The sequence below is a fragment of the Fundulus heteroclitus genome, unplaced genomic scaffold, assembly GCF_011125445.2.
Source record: "Fundulus heteroclitus isolate FHET01 unplaced genomic scaffold, MU-UCD_Fhet_4.1 scaffold_28, whole genome shotgun sequence".
In the NCBI taxonomy this organism is placed as follows: Eukaryota; Metazoa; Chordata; class Actinopteri; order Cyprinodontiformes; family Fundulidae; genus Fundulus; species Fundulus heteroclitus.
The window spans coordinates 3,929,050-3,952,066 of NW_023396689.1; the positions used below are offsets into that span (position 1 = coordinate 3,929,050).

Genomic DNA, 23,017 nt, shown 5'->3' on the forward strand with positions numbered 1-23,017 from the left:
TCCAGAATTTGACATTACAAAATGTCTCAATTGTAAATACCTGAAAAACTGTGACTTGTGAATATCAAATTTCTGTGTGAGCTGTTCGAATGAGGCAAACTTATTGTCTATATAAAGATCGTTTAGAGAAGTTATTCCCTTTAAACTCCAGGCATAAAAAACAGAATCCATTAGTGAAGGAGCAAACATGTGATTATTTGATACTGGAGCAGATATTAATAATTCCGTACTTTTAAACATCCTCCTACACTGATTCCAGATTTTTATTGTGTGAGTTATAACCGGATTAGAAGTATACGTTGAGATTGGTTGATCAAACGGTAACCGGGAGCAGAGTAAAGCAGAGAGAGAACTAGCCGTAACTGAATTCCTCTCTAAAGTCACCCAAGTGGGAGCAGGGTTGTCCTCTCTCAACCAGTACAGTAAGGCCCTAATATTAGCCGCCCAGTAATAATATAGGAAATTGGGGAGTGACAAGCCACCAAGACCATGGGGTAGCTGTAGCATCTTACAGCCTATCCGCGGGTGCTTCTTATTCCAAATAAATGACGACAACTCACTATTTAATTTTGTGAAGAAAGTCTTGGTGAGAAACACTGGCACGCTCTGAAATAGATAAAGTAATTTAGGCAGTATTGCCATTTTGATTATATTGATTCTACCTCCCAGGGATAGAGGCAGAGATGCCCATGTAGTGATGTCTTTCCTAAGGTTCACCAGGAGAGGCAGATAGTTTGCTGGATAAAGATCTTTGTGACTGTGAGTAATCCAGATACCAAGGTATTTAAATTTAGCAGGGCTAATTTTGAAAGGGACTGAACCCATATGCTGCACTTCCATTGGAGTCACAGGCATCAATTCACTTTTTTGAAGGTTAACCTTATAGCCAGAAATGTTTCCAAACTTTTGAAGTAAAATAAGTAACTCAGGAATACTAGATAAGGGATCTGAGATATAAAGAAGTGTATCATCAGCATATAGGGAAACTTTATGTTCAGTGCCAAACCGATCAATACCTTTAATTTTGGGACTGTTTCGCAAGGCCACTGCGAGTGGTTCAATTGCAATTGCGAATAAAAGTGGCGAAAGTGGGCATCCCTGCCTCGTCCCACGTTTCAGTTCAAAATAACTGGATAAATTACTGTTAGTGCGTACTGCTGCCATTGGCAAGGTATATATCAACTTCACCCATGAAACAAATTTAGGACCGAAGTTAAACATCACCAAGGTCTTAAATAGATAGTTCCATTCCACCCGGTCAAACGCTTTCTCAGCGTCCAACGAGATTAAAACTTCATTACAATTGTGACCGGGCGGGGCAGAAGTGTACAACACATTAAATAGCCGCCTGATATTAAAGAAGGATTGACGATTTTTAATAAAACCAGTCTGGTCAGGTGAAACAATTGTAGGGATAATCCGTTCAACTCGTTTTGCCAACATCTTTGTGAGAATTTTAACATCAGTGTTTAATAACGATATTGGGCGGTATGAACTGCAGCTCAAGGGGTCTTTATCCTTCTTTAAAAGCAGTGATATTACAGCCTGACGCATAGACAGCGGCAGTAAATGTATGGCCAGAGACTCCTCAAAAACTGATAGCAGCAGGGGAGAAAGTAAATCAGAAAACTTCTTAAAAAATTCTGCCGGGAAACCATCTGGTCCTGGAGATTTTCCATTTTGCATATTTTTAATTGCAGAGTTAATCTCAGCTAAAGAAAAATTTCTTTCCAATTCGTTAGATAAATCAGAACTTAGTGAAGGGATTTTAATATCTTTAAAAAAATCATCCAATTCAGTTGGGTTAAGTGAGGCTTCAGAGGTATACAAAGATTGGTAAAATTTGCTGAAACATAGACTAATTCCAGCATCCTCATAACATTTTACACCATGCTCATCATTAATTGCTGAGATATCCTGTTTAGCTGAGCGTTGCCGTAGCTGCTGCGCAAGAAGGCGTCCAGCCCTCTCACCATGCTCATAGTAGCCACACCTAGATTTGGATAATAAATATTCGGCCTGTTGGGTAGATAAGATGTTAAACTCTGTCTGGAGTAATACACGTTTTTGAAGAGAGTCTTGTGTAAAAGTATGGGAGCATTCCCTATCTAATTGTAGAATCTGATCTGTTAACAATTTTAGCCGTTCGATACCTTTCTTCTTTTTGTTTGCACAGTAAGAAATGATTTGACCTCTCAGGTAAGCCTTTAATGACTCCCAAACAGTGCTGAGTGGCATCCCAGGAGTCCGATTAATATCAATAAAAAACTTAATTTCAGAAGTAAGCATATCGACGAAGTTTTCGTCAGATAAAAGTATGGGATTAAGTCGCCAAGGACGATAGACTGATTGCACAACAGGAATGTTCAGTTTCATTGTGAGCGGACTATGGTCAGAAACGACTATAGCTCCATAATTACATTCGCTCACTAAAGGTAAAATCCGTTTATCGAGGAAAAAATAGTCAATCCGGGAATAGCTCTTATGAACAGGAGAAAAAAACGAATACCGTCTTAGGGTCGGATTTCGAAAACGCCATACGTCAACCACTCCATAGGTGTTAAGAAATGAATTAATTGACTGGGCAGATTTAGAGAGAGAGATCCTTCCCGCTGTACTACGATCAAGGGATGATAGCACACAATTCACATCTCCTCCAATTATAAGGTTATGTGTTGAAATATTAGGTAAATTTGAAAAGAGCGTGTTAAAAAACGTTTGATCATCCCAATTTGGAGCATATACCGAGACTAAAATAACTGGAAGCGCATACAGTTTTCCAACCACAATAACATAGCGTCCGGCAGCGTCCGTTTTGACACAGGACGCCGTGAATTGCACCTGTTTACCAACTAAAATGGCTACCCCTCTCGATTTAGATTGGAAATTAGACTGAAACACCTGACCGGACAATCGCCTACATAGATTTGCACTGTCTGCTTTACACAAATGGGTCTCCTGTAAGAAAGAGATATTAGCCTCAAGTTGTCTTAAATGTGTCGTAACTTTCCTAAATTTCACTGGACCATTAAGGGATTTCACATTCCAACTCACACAATTAACTGGGTGACTGTTGATGAACCTATTAGTATTAGGACTGCTCATGAATGGTCAATCAGATGTAGTACAATAACCACAAACCATCACAAAAAGGTAACTGACAAAAGGCATATTCAAAACAAATAGATCCGGTATAGTCCCACCCATCTCTCCTGAATAACCACGGAGAACCCAACAAACAAAATATCCACACATTTGTGCTTGTGCTGGGGAACTTGTCTCCCTGCCTGGGCTCCCGCCAAGCTAAATAAAGCTAAAAAAAAAAAAAAAAAAATTTAATATAAAATAAAATAAAAAAAAACACACATATATATATATATATATATATATATATATATATATATATATATATATATATATATATATATATATATATATATATATATATATATAAAAAGAAAAAAGAAAAAGGTTCCTCTACTTTAAAGTATTAATGTCGTTTATGCTCCTTGCTGCATCGATACAATAAATGCATCATTGACCAAGATCTGGACAGACCCCCTGTGAAACCCTCATACATAAACACAAAAGAAGAATGTTGTCCCTCGGAATAGTGTCGAAAATTAAATCAAGATATAGCACGGGACATAATGTCGGAAAGTTCTGTACAACCTGAAATAATGGAACGATGGGGATTGGACCCGCAGTTAACGTCGGTCCTCGCTGGCCGTTGCTGAGATGATTTTCTTTTTAACGTAATCCATTGCTTTATTGGCATCCAAAAACTCCTTGTCCTCCTCCCCATGAGAAATGCGGAGCCTAACAGGAAAAAGCAGGCCGTAACGAACATCTCGTCGGTTGCGAAGAAGCCTCCTCACCTCCGAAAACGCCGCCCGAGCCCTGGCCACCACCGCTGTATAATCAGATGTGATGATAATCGGTGCCTCCTTGAAGCGAAGAGGGCCACGGCTCCGAGCCCGACGTAATATTTCCACACATTCTTGATAATAGTGCAGCTTAGCGACAATGACCCGCGGCTTATCGCCTGACTTGCTCCCACTGCCAGTACGATGAACTCGGTCAATCAATGGCGCTTTATCCATCTGTAGCACCTCTGCTAGCAGTTTAGCCACTGTTTCAGTGGAGCTGGATTCTGTCGTCTCGGGAACCCCAATGATCCGCAAGTTGCACCGTCTCATGCGTCCTTCCATATCGTCACACTTCTTTTTGAGCCCATCAACTTCTTCTTTCAGCTCCAACACAGTGGTGCGTAGAGTAACAACCTCATCGGACCAGGTTGACAAGCCGTCTTCTACCTCTTTGACGCTTTGTTTAACGTGGTCTAGGTCGGCACGGAGTAGCATTGTGCCGTTAGCCACTTCCGCTCTCACCGCTTGTAGCTCTCCTTTAATAAAAGTGAACTCTTCAGCCAGAGCCTCTTTTATTTCGGATTTAATCACCGCTGAGATATCGGTTTTTATAGCGGCAAGAATGTCGGACTTCAAGGAGAGTGCGTCCGCCTCACCACGGGAAGGAGAAGGGGGTGCTGAGCTTCCGGATATAGCAATAGTCTGCTCCGAGGCGGTATCGGGCCTAGCAGCCGGAACGCTAGAGTGTTTGCCTTTCCTCAAATTTGTCGCCATTCTTCTACTCTTCCAGGCAGGAGTCACTTAGAGGACGAGACCGGACAGACCTAATGCTCAGAACAGCAAGGACATTTAGTGGAGAACCATAAACTAAAGAGGTTAAAGCGGGAGCCCACGCGAGGCACGTCTTACTCCTCTTCCGCCATCTTGTTCCAGAATAAACTTTTCTCTCCAGAATAAACTTAAAGGTTTTTATTCTTGTGTTTTCCCGTATGCTTTCATTTGCCTTTTTATTTAAGCAAATTTGCCATTTGCTGAAATCATACCCTTTTTTAATTATATTGCATTGCACAGGAATGTGACACCATTAACAGCCAGGTCAAGAAGAGGCTTTCTTTACCAAGCACCTCGTCAGGACTGCTCTGTTGCAGCAGAAAGTTCCCAGATTCAGCTTCAGCCCTGAACACCACAGTGGAAGCTCTTCCCTCATTGGATCAGGCCAGACTTAAAACTGAACTGTCCCTGATCTACGAGAATCACTTACAGCATTTCAGTGGTGCTCTCTATCAGGTTTTGATGGAAAATAACCTACACCATACTTTCACCCAAACTGTAAGTCCTTTAACGACCCTCATCACCACACTAATGACAACATCAGAATTATAGAGCTGCTACTACTCTTTAAACAAGGATAAAAACATCCCTTAGAAAAACCATGGCACATGTTTGACTCAATGCTCTGGCTATGCTCTCCATAGAAAAATAACTGACACGGAACATTCCTGATTTCAACACTGATTTCAACACCAGTTCTGTCTTTCAGAGAAATTTGCCACTTAGAAATACAGACAAGCAAAATTAATTTACAAATAATTTCTTTCCACCCTAATTTATTAATTAATTTTTCTGAATTTGTGTGAGTCTGTGTGTATGCAGTTTAGCATAGTTTAATTAAAATATTTTTAAATGTATGAATGTGTTTGTAACAGAAGAAATGCACAAAAGTAGACAAATATAAGACTTCTAATGAAAACACTGAATGCAATACAGTTGTTAAACACAAACCATTTTTAAACACAAACCATTTTTAAACACAAACCATTTTTGCGAAGACCAAAAATGGGTGAAAAAATATCCTAAATTAAGAGCCGTTCTGGAGTTAAACAAGTTGTCTCTCTGAAAAGACCCGGACTTCCCATCATGAGAGGAAACTAAAATTAAAGTTTGTTGAAAGGAAGTTTTTATTGCGCCTAAATGAAAATAAATTTTTGGATTTAAGTTAGATTTTGAATTAATTTCCTTTGAGCTTAATAAAGTATTATATAATTTAAATTTAATTTAACTGAATTGGTAATGTTATTTTTTATTTCTGTTCTTGCACACACAAAAAACAAGAGTATAACTCTATTATTTACTCTCTTTTTGATGTTATAAATGTTTAAAAAAAAAAACAGGATGCATATGCAAGTGGCACATTGTGTGTTTGTTTTATACCAAAGGGGCAGCACTGAACTGCTGTAAAGAAAGTGCTGAGCTTTTGTTTTTAGCTGCAGATGCATCCTTTGTTACAAATATTCAAATGTACACTAAAGAATTACAGGGTCTTAAGCAATAAAACAGTTTCAAAAATAATTAAATAATTTGTTTACTTGCATTTTCTCTTAAGAGAAATCTGTAGAATATTTTGTTCTGAACACTCGAAAAATCATCAGAATAATCAACATAATACTCGATTACTAAAATAATTGTTAGCTGCTGCCCTAACATAGACAGACAGACAGGTTCATGAATAGAGAAAAAGTTGTGCATAATTAGAAGGTGGAAGGAAAATGCGAGTTGGTATCTTTTCTTACAAACAAAATTCTAAAAAGGTGTGATGTGCATCTGTTTTAAACACTTATTACTTTGATACCACCAAATAAATCTAAGTGCAAACATCTGCAGAAGTTATCTAATTTGTAAATACATTGTGTTTACATAAACTGCTATGGTTTCTAGAGATCAGTGCATCTTGTCTTTCTCCGAAGTGTTACGTTGCATCCCAAAATGATTGACACACCCACCAATGCCAAACATTAACTTAGCTTAGGGTAAAAAAAAAATGAAACCCTAAATAAAGTTGATTTTCTGCAAATATGTACAGACCTTTACAATGACGGAGAATGAAAGAAAAATATGAGCATTATTCACTTTAAAGGTCTGGTGAGATAAATAAGTAGGCACTTTTTTTGCCTTTGTGTTCATAGAATTTTAGACATGTAACCACAAGAGTTTTATGCATTTGGTCCCTGAGCTTCTGAATAGTCTAGCATTGTTGCCATGAACAGAGTAAATGCACGGTGACTGAAAACTACTTCAAGCTCCAAGCATCCGACTGCAAAAATGCAGCAGAAAGAAAATCTGTCAAAGAGCCAAGAATTACAGCTGTCAGGGGAATGGAGTGAGAAGAAACAACAAAAGAAAAATCTTGTCAAAGAAAATGGTACTGAGTTTCACAAGCCTTATAGGAGAGAAAATGACTGATGGGCGAGCCGCAGTAAATGATGGTTTCATGTTTTTGTGTTTCAGATACTTTGGATTACTGTGATTTGAGTAAAGTTTCCAAACAGGATTTGAAAAAATATGTTTTGGTTATTGTTACTCAAAAGCTAATTTTTTTTTTTTTGGTCTGGAGACTGGAGTGAATGGGTTCACTCTGAACTATTTTAAAATGTTCACATGCTCAGACAAAAACAGTTAAGCAGCCAGAAAGAATGTCCCAATTCGGACGCAATTTGATACACAAGCAGACCAGTGGAGGGGATAAAAATTGTTCAAAGTACGATGAGCTGCAAGGTCTAAAACAGGCTTTAGCAACATGAGTAGTGGCAACATGAGTGAGCAATTGTGCTATCAGGCACTGACCATAGCATATAGGTGAATGAAGGACGATTGATAAAACAGTCTTCAGTTTTCGGGTTTGTTGCATCTCCCAACATGTTTGTTGTATCTTCCCAACATATGAAGCATATAAAAAAAGCAATGGTCTGATGTAGGGACAAGGCCTTAGCAAATGTCAGATTTACACTGGATGAATATCCTGAATAAATAAACACCTTGTTTTAGTTTAATTTGTACCATAAAGGCAACATTCCTTCATACTGTTGTGTTTTTTGATAAACGCTAGGCAATTTTTTTTAAAAGATAGCTGCAAAATTTAGTTCTAATATTCAAGTTATTGTAACACAGAATGTTTGCCATTTTTACCCTTTCTCTCTTTAAAGATTTAAGCTGGTATTAGCTAGCAATCAGCTCATCTAACCAGTCTGCAAAAGGCTGCTTAATAGGCATGCCACCTATAACATGACATCTTGTAGTGTTACCTTGATAACAGTGATGGGAGGTGCTCCTTTAGTTTCCACACTGTCTGAGTTCATCAGGACCAGACATATTTCCGAACAGCCAAATTTGTCTTTCCTGTAAGCACGGGAGAAGTGCAGGAGCCTTCATTCAGCTAAGTATGTAGCAATGCACAGCAACAGGAGAGGGGCAGGGGTAATGTACGCCTGTGATTCATTCACCTGGATTCTTACTTTGCTCTTAAATCTCATTGAAAGCACTCAGTGTATTCAAAGTGAATTAAGATCTTAGTAGTTTGGTATGTATTTATGTACAAATGTATACACGAATGTATATGCACATATATACGTGTAGGTACGTATGTATGTAGGTGTATAGGTATATGTATATATATATAAGTATGTATATATGTCTATATACATATAGATCACTATGTATGTAACTAAGACATCATATGCCCATTCCTATTTCTTTTGTATTGTTTTGTATCCTTTTTGATCCATTGTATATATGAAGATTCACTGTATATAACTGAATGCACCTTTCCTACTCTGCACCTTCTTGTATGAACCGATGTGGCAAGTGAATTTCTCCATTGTGAGATCAATAAAGCCTATCTTATCGTATCTTATCCTACCTTTTTGAAACCTTGGTATACATTGATAGCAGTAATTAGTCCATGGCCAACACTGGATGCCCCCTCAGGCTCCACTCATTATGTTATCCTTCACCATGCAGCAAAGAGTACATTACATACACCTGCAATACAATAATTCAACAGCTTGGCTGAACATATCTTCTAAAAACTCACTGTTTTAATTATAATCTCAACTATAAAAGCTGCCATGGTTTTATTGGCATAAAGCTGAACTTAAATGACCTAAATGAGTGATGGTCATTTAACTCTTTAACCTTTTTTTATCTCTGGAACTTTGATCATTTGTGGCTGTTGTGGCTTTTTCAGGAGCGCGGTGGTGCCATCTATCACGAGAGGCTTTGCAAGGACCAAGAATCAAAATGCCAGCGGGATGTTTTGCACCCTTTGACAACTGATAATTTAACATATGCTGATTTTCTGCTACTTGTGGTTCACTGAAAGGAAATGTGGTTTCATTACTTATTGCTAACAGCAGGAGATCACTTAGAGTTTTTCTGACTGATCAGGGGGCTTAATCTGTCATATTTCATAAGATCCAACTGGCCCAAATCCAGATTATAACCATAATACATAGAAATATGTGTTTAAACAAAGTTTTTGGAAAATAATTAACAATTACATCCAATTTTACATAGGATTTGACATTTTTTTAACTATGAAAATGCTTTACACAGAAAAATAAACTGAAATGCAAAGGGTAAAGTATGAGTATAAAATAGTGTTTTGCCATAAAATTGCCAATCAGACTACGACTCCCAGCATGCAACACGATTTAGGACCAGAAACTCCAATACCTGTGAGACCACAGCCCGAGATGATAAAAGAATGGTGCAAACAGGGTTCATCTCCTTCAGATGGCGTCAGCTGTATCAAAGAGACCTCATCTTAGCTGAAGATTCCTCACGTTGGAATACATGTAGGAAATGGTGATCGACACCTTGCTGGACAAAGCCAAACATCACCTTTACCTCTTTGGTCGTCGGATTGACACAGGAGGTCCTAGGACTTTAATCAGGTTGTAGCACCCAACCAAAGGAAGAACGAGGAGTTTCATCCCCTTTTTCTGTCGACAGATGAGGCTATCTTTTCTGTTTTTGGCCGAACAGTTCACAAAGACCACTGAGAGCTGTCCTGCAAAGGTCAGACCAGTAAACAACCTCTTTATTTCTTGTATAGAACTCCATCTTTGCCTAGGCATAACTCATTTAGAAAAAGGTTTAATGCCGATGTTTTTACTCCAGAAGGAGTTGTTGAACTGCCTTTGAATATTTTGCATGCAGTGACTGAATTCAGGTGATAAGCTGCTTACTGTGTTTACTTGTTTACTGATAACTATGAGTGCTACTGCTCTGACGATTGACTATTATTGTGGATTTTATCACTATTATTCTGAGCAGGAAAACCATTGGCGCCAGATTTATTCTGAACGTTATTGTTAGAATCCTGATCGGCCCTTTCCTTTTCGCATGGATTCTGTTTGAAGCCATCATTGGGTCAACTAGTGGCCTTTGTGTAGAGTTAGCCGCCCCTCTGTGACACTACATGATTGTGGTGTCTAATCTGTAGCTATGGTTAGCTCAGGCACAAGCCCTCATCCTTTGGAGCTGGTAGGTTAGCAGCTAAGCTCATTGTAGCCACTCAACTAGTAGCAGGCCTTGCTTTAAGGCACTCTCTCCAGATCCATTTCAGTACAGTTACATAATTTGCTTGTCTTAAGCCGGGCATACACTGTATGAGTTTTTCAGTCATGGTACTTATATACATATCAAACAGTGTGACGGAACCGCGGGGTTTAAAAGTTCACCGCTCACGATCTGTGTTCTCACACTGTACGGCGCGGCGCTTGGACGCGACCGGAGTGCTCACACTGTACGTCGTGCCCCCTCCGAAAGAGGGGGGAGAGTTGAGTACCCGCCGGCGCACGGAGGACGGCCAGGGCCTGGACCGCCGCACCGCGCTGTAGGGTTCCGAGGGAGGTCCCGCACCGTGTGGTCACCGTGCACGTGGCGCCGTCCGCCCAGACCTCCAACGCGCGGCCCGTCGTCAAGTCCCGCAGAGGCCCTGACGGGAGCAGGCCGATGGAACCACGCGCTTTGGTGGCAGAGGCAGGCGAGCGACGCCAGGCGAGCGACGGTGGGTGACAGGGACCCAGACCAGGGGGTTGAGCCTGGCTCCAGGCGTCGGGGGGAACGGAGGGAAGAGAGGAAAGACGAGACGCCCCGGCGGCTGCGCGGCACAGCAGACCGCCCAGCCCGCAACCCCGGTGAGCGGAGGCGTACGGAAACAGACGGTCGGCGCGTCGCGCGGACCGGAACGCTCGCCCTCCCCAAACCTCCGGGAGCCGACTGGGCCGGGCGGAGGTCGGTTCGGGGACGCCCGCTCCCCTCCCTCCCCTGGTGGGGACGGAGAGGAGGGGAGCTCTACTTGAACAGCAGGATGAGCTCATGAAAATCTCACGATGGCCGACTAAATTTCAAACATGTTTGATTTTCAACCGACCGTCCCATTCCTGATTGGGAGGTAGTCATGAGAAGCCAGTCGCCCCTCCTCCCCCCCCTGTACGATCAAGCTGAAATTCGGCCTGATTCAAAAATTGCTCTCACGACTGAAGAATTGGCCCGAAAAGGGCAAAAACTCGTACAGTGTATGTCCGGCTTAAATGGTGATTATTCAATTCTTAAGTGGGGTTTATTTTAAGCTAGAAAATTACTTAATGCTGTAATGATTCTGGCACTGGAGCTGGTCCATTTCTTAGTTTTCTCACCTGCTCAGTCTCCACCTCTCTGCAATTAACCGTTACTGGCTCCACCTGTTTCCAGCTGCATAAAAGCACCATCAGTTTCAGTCTCCAGTGACAGAACGTCTCTAGCCATTCGCTGAGCACCTTCAAGCCTGTCATAGTATCAAGCCTGTCTGTTACCCGACCCGATCTGCCTCCCGTTTCCCGAGTCTGCCGAAGCCCTCTCTGATCCTGTCTGCTTGGAATCCCTTCCCCCTGGACTGTCTCCCCGTGCACTGAACCTGGACCGAACCGGAACCCGATCTTGGATATCCCTGCTGTGCTGCCGTTGGATCTTTGGCCTCCCCGTTACCGGACCCGGACTGCCCCTGGTATTACACCCCTGATTGTCCCATACGGGCTCTGCCTGTCAGCCTCAGCTGCCCCAGAGCCGTTTACCCGAACAAGCCAGCTCTCGGTCAGGTTAGTGATCCAGCTTTGCTGATTTGTCACATCTAACTCTGCTGATCACTAACCTGTTCCCTTGCCTCCAGGAGACTGCCAGCCGGTTAAGCGCAAGCAGCGCGTACAGAGAGCCACACTCCTCCTCCCTTTAAATAAACAAAGCTCCTAACGTCACTGACCTGTTTCGGGTTGTGTTTGGGTCCAACTCTTGTACATTACAAATGCTAAAGGCTCCCACATCCAAATTTCATCCTATTGCTGTTTGTTATTGCTTTTATTTTCATCCTTATGTTATGTGTGTGTATTCAGTGGTATTGTGTGTTCAAGTAGTATTAGTATTAAACAAAATAATTGCTGTAACAGGGAATTGGTTTAACACATTTTAAATAGTTTAACTGTGGTTGTCTGTGTTTTTTTTATATCAGTGATCGAATTGTCTCTAAGAGTACAAATTATCCCTTTTGGATTGACAATATTAATACATAAGAGACATTAGTTTTATTTGCTTGTGGTTAATGATTAATTATTCCAATTTAAATGTTTTTCTACTTCAGTCTTACAACTGACTTGGCATCCATCTTTCATGCTAAATAAGTTTAATAATTGTTAAGTAATAAATCCAATTGCTAGTTATAATGGTTAGATGATGATAGCCCATAATCACAACCATTTGAAACATTTCCTTTGATTAGAATAACATATTATCAGTTATAATATCCAATTATATTTGTTAATAATATTCATAATCAAAAAGGTAAACTTGCACAACAATAGTCTGCTTATTGGTACAAAATGCACGAAAGAGGTAAATTGACTCAGAGCCAAACACTTAAGTTGTATTTTTTTACTTTTGGAAAGGTATGTAGTTGCAGTTCAATAATCCCTGTTTGAAAACTGTAAAAGAAAAACAGGAAAGTATTTATTTCTCTCCACAGAAAATTAATGTTCCCTCAGATGCTTCAATCCTGTCTGGATCAGAGGGCTTTCTGCTTCATATGTTACACAGCAAGCCCACATCTGAAGCTGAGAGCTAGCAAACATTTTTAGGATTTGAAGAACAAGAGGAAATGTAAGTCAGTGGTCCCTCCTGCCATCTGAAATCTGTCAGAGGGACTAACTTGGGATTGTAGGTCCAGCCACAGATCTGAAGCCAATCTCTGGCACATCTGTCATTATGATAGCAGATGGGCAGGAGGTCAAGCCGTGGCCTGGACTTTCACCACAGAGAGCAGAGGTACCTTCCGGGACCACTGACTCGGGATTGGAGTCGGGTTTAGATAAGGACACACTCGCAGACACACTCACACACGCAGCATTATGTTTGTTCACACACTTGACAAACACATAGTGAAGGCAGCAGCAGCCAACACACCATCTGCTTTCTCTGTGTTTGAGTTCCAAATCCCAGTTATCAACAAACCACACAGAAGACCTCCAAACTACTCCCCCAGACACACCATTTGCCTTTGAGAAGAATACAGCACACACACATTCATCTACAGGCACACACGCCGCATACACTCCTGCTTCCAAATCAGATCGAACCAGGTGGATGGAAGCCCCATACGTTGCTCATTTTTCATTAAATGCAACAGAAGAGGGAAGATGGATTTCCTCACTTCTTTCACCAAGTTCATTCCCCTCACTCACCTCTAATCCTCTTCATCCTCCCACCTCCCTCTAACTGGTCTGACCTGGGATGATCGCCTCTCCGTCCGACTCTGAGTAGCTTTTTTTTCCACACTTATCATCAAAGCAGCTTTATGATACTCATTTCACTGGCCTCATTGCTTTTCATAGACGTCATCATCTGTCACTGAAGATCAATACAGATAAGACGTCCTCTCTCTGTCTCTATCCCACTTTCTGCTTACTGCAATGGCCCCTGTGGTTCAAAGCGTGCACCCCTGTAGTGCAGTGAACTCATCAAGAAGTGTTCTTCAAAGGTGTGATGGTTTTAAGTAACGAGCCAAATTTATCTAACATCTATGTGTTTGTAAGTATTTGTGATTTTATGTGGGATAAAAGTTTGTCTTATCATAGTAATCAGGCAGGAACAACACACAAACTTCAGTAGTAGTAGTAGTAGTAGTAGTAGTAGTAGTAGTAGTAGTAGTAGTAGTAGTAGTAGTAGGAGGAGGAGGAGGAGGAGGAGGAGGATATCTTGACGTATAGATTTATAAAATAGTGTGTTGAAGGTATAGTGGACGATCTTTTCCAGCTTTGAGTTCCGGTGACATCACCTTATCTATTGGTTGTTCCACATGCCAGTGACTGTGACGCGCTCATGTAATGTCAATTTGCATACACATTCCTTGCTAGTTTCCTCCTGCTGCACATGCACACTTCTAGTATTAATGTATCCAGTTAGCTTCAGTGTTAGCAATTCATTGTAGTGCCACTGCTCTCACCGTATTCTTTGAATATGACAGAAAGTCCCAAGAAGCAAACTGTCTTACAAGTTTATGACAAGAAGAGGAAAGCCTCTGTAGAAAGAAATAAGACCAGAGTGGATTTGGGAGATTTTTTTCATATGAGCTGATAAGATGGTCTTGCAAATGTGCAGTTATTCAAAAAGGGACTTGGAAGTTTCTTATCTACATTTCTGGAAATATCGTCCACTATACCTTTAAGGGACAATTTCTGCGAAAGTTAGGTGCATTGAATTGTTAAATAAATAAGTTGCTAAGGAATTTTTTATTACGTTCTCTTCGTGCATTTGTGTTCTTTCATCAGGTTTGCTCTTGCAACAAAGAAAAACACACTGTAGGTGGCCCTTATTCCGGTAATCATGGAGTGCTTCCAGAGACTAGCTTTTCAGCACGTCAAGGACTATCTCTCCTCAGACTTGAACCCTCACCAGTTCATATACAGTGTGAATAGATCCACAGAGAACACCATCGCCGTAGCTCTCCTCTTCACACTGAGCCACCTAGAGCAGCAGCAGAGCTACGTTCAGATGCTCTTTGTGGAGAACAGCTCAGCTTTCAATACAATAATTCTGGACATCCTTACAAAAAAATGATTGACATTCTCGGCCTACCGCTTTTCACATGTGCCTGGATAAAGGATTTTTTTACTAACTGACCTCAGACTGTGAGACTTGTTCCCCACCTCTTCTCCACCCACACGCTGGGACCGGCTCCCCACAGGGATGTGTGCTGAGCCCCCTCCTATACTGCTTCTACAACTACGACTGTAGCTCGGCCCACAAAAACAACCTTGTCAAGTTTGCTGACAATACCACAGTGGTCGGACTCATCTCAAAAGCTGATGAGACAGTCTAAAGAGAGGAGGTCCTGAAGTTGGCAGCCTGGTGTTCAGTGAATAACCTTGCTCTGAACACCAAGAAAACTAAAGAAATCAGTGTTGACTTCAGCACTGACCCAACCCCCCTTTTCATCAATGGTGAGCATGTGGAGCAGGTCCACACCTTCAGGTTTCTTGGTGTCCTCATCTCTGCTGACATCTTCTAGTCTGGGAACATTGCTCTCCAAGAAGGCTCAGCAGTGGCTACACTTACTGAGAGTCCTCAGGAAGCATAAACTAGACTCCAATTGCTGCTGACCTTCTACCGATCGTCCATTCAGAACCCGCTGACATACTGTATCACAGTATGGTACGGCGGCTGCACTGCTGCAGACAGGGAGAGGATCCAAAGAGTCATAAAGTCAGCCCAAAAGATCATTGGCTGCCCTCTCGCCTCCCTGATGGACATTTACACCTCCCGCTGCCTCAGCAGAACCATAACTATCAGTAAAGACAGCTCCCACCCTGGCTTTGAACTGTTTGTCCTGTTGCCCTCAGGGAGGAGCTACAGGTGCATAAGGACCAGAACAAACAGACTCAAAAACAGCTCCTTTTCTAAGGCATTAACTACCCTGAACTCCCACATGCACTGATAAACAACCATTAAAAAACTTACTACTGTGAAATAATGACAATGTGCAATATGTACAGTTTTTACCCTACAATGTGCAATATATACACACATATAGTGAACAATCTATACAGAAATCTATTTTATTTCTGCAATGTACATAACACCCAGGACCTCTTAATGTTTACACTGTATATATTTTGGATAATTGATATTTTGATATTTCTGCACTGTTTGAAGTTGGCTTTAATTCTGATGTACATGTGTATAATAGTATATATATAACGACAATAAAAGGCATTGTAATTCTGAGAAAATCTGAACTGCCTTTAAATATGAGGGACTACGTTTATGGCTGTGAGCCTGGTTTGGGCCTGTGTTGCCCTGTGATGGACTGGTGACCAGGATGCTCCCCACCTCTTGACTGTTCACTGCCGCAGATAGGCATGAGCTAAAGTGCTACATTTATCAAAACAATTCTACAAAGATCTGCACTAAAACATGAAATTAACATAACAACTTTTTAACATTCACAACATTTAAAAAGAAGGGCCAATGGTTTTTTATATTGCCACTGTGGCTCACCACTGAGGGTGTAATTTCACCAGAGGGAAGCAGGAGCACACAGAAGAAAACATCTTTGTTATTGCTGATGATTTTACTGGACAGCCAACAGATATTCTTTAAAATGCAGTTTAAGATTTACAAAACATTTATTCTATTTCAAAATTAATGCATTTAAATTATTTTTGGGCAACATGAACACTTTATTAATTGATGGAAAACTGTAATTTTGGATGATCAAACTGATGAGACACTGATTCTTTAAAAAAACAGTTTTGATCATATGTGTAATCTTTACTTTAAGAAAAAGTACAGCAATTCTTAGATTTGTCAGACATATATTTAAAATCATTATCATCATCTCATCCCTGCATATAGAGAAGGAAGGGATAATTATCCATTTATGCCTGAATCACCCCTGGTGACAAAACAGGTGCACATATAAAGGAGCTTCGAAGGGAACCCAAAGCAGAAGGATGCTAACTTGTTTGCTGGACAGCTAGACTCCCAAAGTATCAGTACCACTTTGGATCCTGAAAAACTCCCAGGAGGCGTCTACGCAAAGTGAGCCATGTTACGCATTCTCTCCAACCCCCTGAAAATACACACAAACATGCACACCTGTCTGTGTGCCGATAAGACGTCAAACACCGCTGCTCCAAATGTGTTTGCACACCGGTGTCGGTTGACTGCACTTCCTCATTGAACGACTTGAACAATTTATTCTGACGCTCAACTGAATCCGAGGGGGAATTTAGATTGAGATTGAAAAAAAAAAGAGTGAGACACGACCTGAAAGCCTTGAGGGAGAGAGCAAAGACGAGAGGATGGGTGGGGTACACCTAGAGATATATGAGCTTGTCACTCAACATCACGGCATCAGTACATGTTGGACAATCATTGACAGGACTAATGAACACAGAAGGACCACGATGCAGTACAGAACAAGCTCACATTTAAATCCACCATTGGAGAATTTCATTAGTTCTGCTACGGCACTGATAACAGCAGTGATTGTGGAGCCGCACTGCCTGTACCTGGAAGGACTCAGGAGCATCAGAGCAAATTTAAAAACAGAAATAAGATGGATCTTATCTGCATTTGGTTTTTGTTTTCTTGTTTGCTTTTGGATAAAAAAATATAATAAGTAGAAAAACTATGCTAATTTACATACAGCTTGATGCATCTCTATTGCGCCTATATGAAAGTAATTTTTTTTTTTTTTTGCGCAGCTGAGCTGCTTCAGTATAGCTCGTCATTCCAGTAACCCATATCCATTACAAACACAGACCACACCGAAAAAAATAAAATCTAGAGTTTCACTTTCTAACCTGAATTTCAGTTTAACTCAAACCATGTCCAATGGCCAACAACCATGGAAACAATTATTTCAGTTATTCTATTTCTACAGATAAAGTCCCACAAAAATTATCTATTTCTTTCCCTTCAAATTCAGTTCACCAAAAAAAGGAAAATCTAATAGATTATAATAGAAATTTTTCCTGGGAGCAAATATTACTTACAAATCAATCAGCAACAACATTTACATCCAGTTCATCTTAAAGTTGAACAAATATTTGGCTGTAGCAGGGAATGTGTACTAATGTGGCTCAGGTAGAAAATACCCTGTGACTCTTTCTGTGGGATTTTCATGATGAGCTCATCAATGACCGCCCCACAGGATCAGAACACAGAGCCGATCTTGTGTTTCTTAAATACCTTTGTGTGCCCGCATTTTCTTTTTTCATAGGAAACTTTTTTTGTCCTATCTATGTTTTTTTCCAGCCCCCCTAACCTAAGTGTTGATCCATATCTGCTGTAGTTTGAGCCAGATAATTGCAGTTCATTTGGACAAGCAGCATTTATTCATGAGTGGATATCAGCAGACTGCACTGTCAAAGCACAAAACCGTTTCTGCTGGCTCAACTACACCTATAAAATACGGTATGATAGGTGCCCATGGGTCTTGTTTTTATTGTCTTCTAGAGCTTGAAACAAACTCACTCCCCTAAAACATACACAGAGAGATGAGAGTAAACTCAACCAGCTGATCTACAGGAGCACACTCACGCCCAGGAGGAATTTATCTCGTTTTATTCAAACAAGATGTCGCATTTCAAATAAAACCAGCAAACATTAAAAAATGTCTCTGAAATGTTCAAGAAGTGCCACTAAGCCTGTGGTGCAAATCAAATACTCAGGGGATAGGGGTTATTGTCTGGATGAGATAAAAGGCCCCGCTCTCAGGGAGAAAATATGAGTCTCATCAAGACCTCGGAATAATAAGCGCTATCAGGGTGCAAATTGGAACTGAATTACAATATAATAAAGGAGACTCAAACTACAAAAAAAAATCTCCTGTAGATACTAAAAAAACACAGTGGTTTTACTGCAAATTCATGTTCCACCTGTAAAGAAAGAAAGAACAAACTGCACTCTGAAAGTATTTTCTGTAGAGCTGCTGAGGTTTTGAAAAAGTGTAGAAAATGAATTCTAGAACAGGAAATAAAAAGAATCTATAGTTTAAACAAGATATTCTGAAAACTATAAATAAAAGTAAATGAATATCTTTCCTGATGGTGCTGTTAAAATATACCCTCATCAGTGAAGCAAGACCAGCAGACATTTACCGTTTCTATGAAAATTGAAGTAGAAAAAGATGTTTATCCTTTTTTTTTATCTAAGTTACGAATAACTAACGCACGGTCAAATTCCGCCTTTATGAAAGGTTTGTTGATTATTTCTATGATTATTTCAGTTACAGGGTGATATTGCAGTAATTATTGTAAAGCCAACTGGAGCGAACAGCGCTTCCAGTCTAACATCTGACTGATTGATGGATCAGTGAGGAGGGTCCGGCCTCTGGCTCAGCAAACTTTCAGCTGGAAGGGCGTAGCCTAGTGGCGTCTTTCATGCACGTATACAGCCTGTCCGTGACTAAACAACAACCAGAACTAACCTCTGACGCGACAGTAGTACATATATATATATATATATATATATATATATATATATATATATATATATATATATATATATATATATATATATATATATATATATATGAAATTTGCTGTTGAAAAGTTGTATCTCAGTTTAGTCTATTGACTGAGGATCACTGATCAAAAAAAGGAGCCAAAAGCGCGTCGGAGTCAAGAATCCGGTTTGTAACAGAAAGAGAAGTTTACTTTCTGCGATCATGTCAGTTAAACTTGTGAGGGACAATGTTGTCTTGACATGACATCTGGCTGCTCTTTACGGAACCACGGCGGAGAGCGCATCTTACCTGGGAAGAGAAGAACAAGCAGGGACCCCAGGAGAACCATGTTGGTCGAGTTCGGGACGCCCAGTCAGAAGTGATGCTGGACTAACGCGGGACGGGAACAGTTCCAGCAGCTCCGCTGTGCGCGCCGCAGAAAGACGCGCAGCCAGCCGGCGGACACTATCCGTGCGTCCGCTTATCCTCCGCCTGCAGCGGTCTGCTCACCCAAGTTTTCAATTCCCAGATGGAGAGCAGGAGAAGCCTCGGAGGAATCGATGAGAGCGAAGTGCGCCCTGGGGAGACGAATGAAGCTGCGGAGCCAGTGTTTGTGTGTCCGTGTCCCAAAGCTCCAGCGTTCACACCGTGTTAAGCTGAGAAATCTACCCGGCTGGGTGCAGGGAGAGTCGGGCGTCACGGGCTGCAGCTCCGCTCACTGACGGTCATCACGACGCGGCTGCTTTGGTGGAGAGCTCCCGGTGCTTTCTGCGATCATGATGCTGACAGGCAGGGGGAGGCTGGGGTTATTAACTGGTGACATCCCTCCTTCCTCCCCCTCCTTCTCCCCACGGATCATCATCATCTTCACCTTTAGGGGCAGTCGAATGAAAACAGTGCCTTATTGAGGTCATTATAAGGGAGCAGTCTGTAACAACATGAAATAATGTGCCAGTTTATACGAGTTTTAATCTGAACAAAAATCAAGAAAACCAAATTTCACTGAACAAAACTTTCAGACATTTTTATATTTGTCCCTCAGTTTAAATCGGTGTTCTTCATATTTTCTGAAAATAGGCCTCAGGAACACTATGTGCAAGAACCAACACACTATAACGGCACATCTTTGTTTCCTAAAAGTTATGGATCATTACATTATGTTGTTTAAGTAGACAGTACCAATTTTATTTAGATGTTGTTACAAAAGGTGTTTCTTTCACACAATCAGTTTACATGATAAGCACAATAGGCCATGAGCAGGAGACTTAAAGTAGGGATTGTAAAATGAAAGGAGAATGAGTCATGGTTTTAAAATGTCTTTCAAAGTTGCTGTGTCCCAACAAGGCTTGTGGCAAACCTTAAACAAGACTGCTTTTAGCTTTCCTCTTGCCAGTCCTCCGTTAAAGCAGCTTTGTGTACCTTTGAGTCACTAGGGGCGCGAGACCGCAAGGCCACTGGTAACACTGCACTGTTGCAAATATGCATAGACCGATAACAGTACATTTTGAGTTGAACAATTCCTTTTTATTGTGTAATTATATTCGAAATAAGGTGTACATGTATTAATTTATTGAAAAACAAAACAATTACTAGGGGAAAATAGATACTGGCAGATACAAATAAAAGCATGATACAAAGTCAAGAAGAACGGCTGCCTTGCTGGCTGTGCATCATGGGATGAATGCTAAACTGATGCTACTACAATTTACACTGCACCGCAAACAGGCAACTAAAAGTCAAATTTTCTTGAAATTAATGTTTTTGTCCTTGATTTGAGAAATTAAACAAGATTATCTGCCAATGGAATTCGCATTTTCTTCTCTTAAAATAAGATAATTAGATATATTCACTTGAAATAAGATGATGGAGATGAGTTGTTCCTATTTTAAGTGCAAAAATCTTATTTCATTGGCGGATCATCTTATTTACCTGCTCAAATCAAGTGCAAATACACAAATTTCAAGAAAATTTGACTTACTTTTAGTTCCCTTTTTGCAGTGCGGCCAGTGGGGTGGCCAGGACATGGCATGGGAGGGCCATGGCCACCCCCTGGTGGCGCCACTGGAGCAGCATGACTCATTCAGAGGTGGATTTCACCGTTTCAAGTTACACAGGCAAGTTTTTGAGAAGGGAGCCCAAACAGAGCATGAACATGTAGCAAGTGTTGTATATTGACCTGAAAGATCATTTACTATATCTCAAATTAAGCTACTACTTGGGTCAAAAGCTACATGGTGCTGCTTTAAGGTAAAACGTTTGGAGTGTACAAATAAAAGTTTTCCTGTCAACAGAGTTTTCCACCTGAGCTGTGGAGCTCTACAGCTCCTCTATATAATTCTACATTTGCTCATTCTGTCAGTGTAGTTGGATGGCCATGTCTTGGAAGGTTTTCAGTCGGTCCATGTTCAGATGATGGATTGAACAGAGCTCTGTGAGATGTTCGAACCAGATCCTGATTTAAGCGTCTCTTTAAGCATCACCACAACTTAATCCCTGCCTGGCGTGCTTTGTTCTCTGTTTCTTCACTAATGTTCTCTGATAAAACCTCTGAGGCCTTCAAAGAACAGTTGGATTCATACTGAGATTACAATACACACATGGGGACTTTGTTTAATAAAAAGGGAGCGATTAAAATGTTTACTTGCATTTGTTTTTCCACATGTCATGTAGGTGGTGTTGGCAGTTCTGGTGGTGCTGGCAGGCTGGGAGAGTATGCTGCAGTCAGACTAGAGAGAGGATCTGCAGTGGTTGATCATAAAAAGGGGGGAAGGATTCCAGGTAAGAGCTGTTGTCCACTGAAAAAAACAACTCATAAGATTTACTTAAAAAATATATTGTAAGTATTTGCACTCAAATGATTTAAGTAAAATTTAATGCTCCGATATCAAGTAACACTCACTTGCTAGTATCAAGTGAATTTTACTTTCCATTAAACATAACAGTTGTGAAGATATTAAGTAACATTTACTTAATTACATCCAAGTTGTAAGTTAGATTTACTTAAAAAAATGAAGTAAAGTGAATTTGCATTTTACTCAAAATTTTAAGTAAATTTTATATTCCTGTAGAATTTGCTGTTGTGAAGTAATTAAGTAGATTTTATTATTTTCTTGTGCTTGACTTATGGAGCTTAAGCGAAAATTCAACTGAAGAAACTCTATTGCCTACCTCCATCAATCAGAGACTCATCCGCCTCCGACGCAAGCCAATCAGCTTTGAACTGCTCCTCCTCGAAGCCAATCAGCATCCTGGGTTCATCTTAAAAGAACTCCACATCCCTGTCTTGGCCTTCTCCTCAGCGAGCAAGCGGTGGCTGCGCGTGTCTGGTTTGGACTCTGAAGACCGGATTCAACCCACCTCTATCCCCTTCTCCACCATCGTAGCAAGCTTCGCCTGGCTTTCCTACGGTCCTCCTTCAACCTCGTCCCTATCAGAGTGTAATTCCTCCTGGACTCTTATGGAATTCCCAGTCACTCCTTAAAACGGTCCGGCAGAAGACCGCCATGCTGAGCCTGGTTCTGCCAGAGGTTTCTTCCCAAAGGGGAGTTTTTCCTCTCCACAGTCGCTTCATGCTTGCTCATCATGGACAGTTCATGCAAACCTGTGTTTATCCAAGTTGGACATCTAGCTCAAACAGATCATCATATGGACTGAACAAACATTATTTATCTCCACTCCACCACCAGTTTCAGGCCTGGGGGGAAATATCCCTATTCTCATACGCCTGCTTATGCATATCGAAGTATAATTCAGCGTAAATTTTTCCTGCCGAGGTCTGAGCGCCAAACTCTTAAAATATTGTATCAATAAAATTCTTCTAATTGCCTTT

General features: G+C 40.9%; 1 protein-coding gene and 1 long non-coding RNA gene across 2 annotated transcripts in view; one reads left to right on the forward strand and one right to left on the reverse strand.

Annotated features, from left to right (window-relative positions):
- gfra3 (GDNF family receptor alpha 3) overlaps nucleotides 1-20,003 on the reverse strand; it is a 130,641-nt gene extending 110,638 nt beyond the window's left edge. Inside the window, exon 1 of the mRNA XM_021312300.2 lies at nucleotides 19,498-20,003. Within this exon, the coding sequence (XP_021167975.1) occupies nucleotides 19,498-19,537 (40 nt within the window). The 5' untranslated portion in view covers nucleotides 19,538-20,003. The remainder of the gene's footprint in view (nucleotides 1-19,497) is intronic.
- Nucleotides 20,004-20,010: 7 nt separating this feature from the next.
- Nucleotides 20,011-22,407, forward strand: LOC118559388. The gene is made up of 3 exons (XR_004928823.1): nucleotides 20,011-20,097; nucleotides 21,859-21,966; nucleotides 22,370-22,407. It is a non-coding gene; the product is annotated as an uncharacterized LOC118559388 (long non-coding RNA).
- Nucleotides 22,408-23,017: the final 610 nt, after the last annotated feature.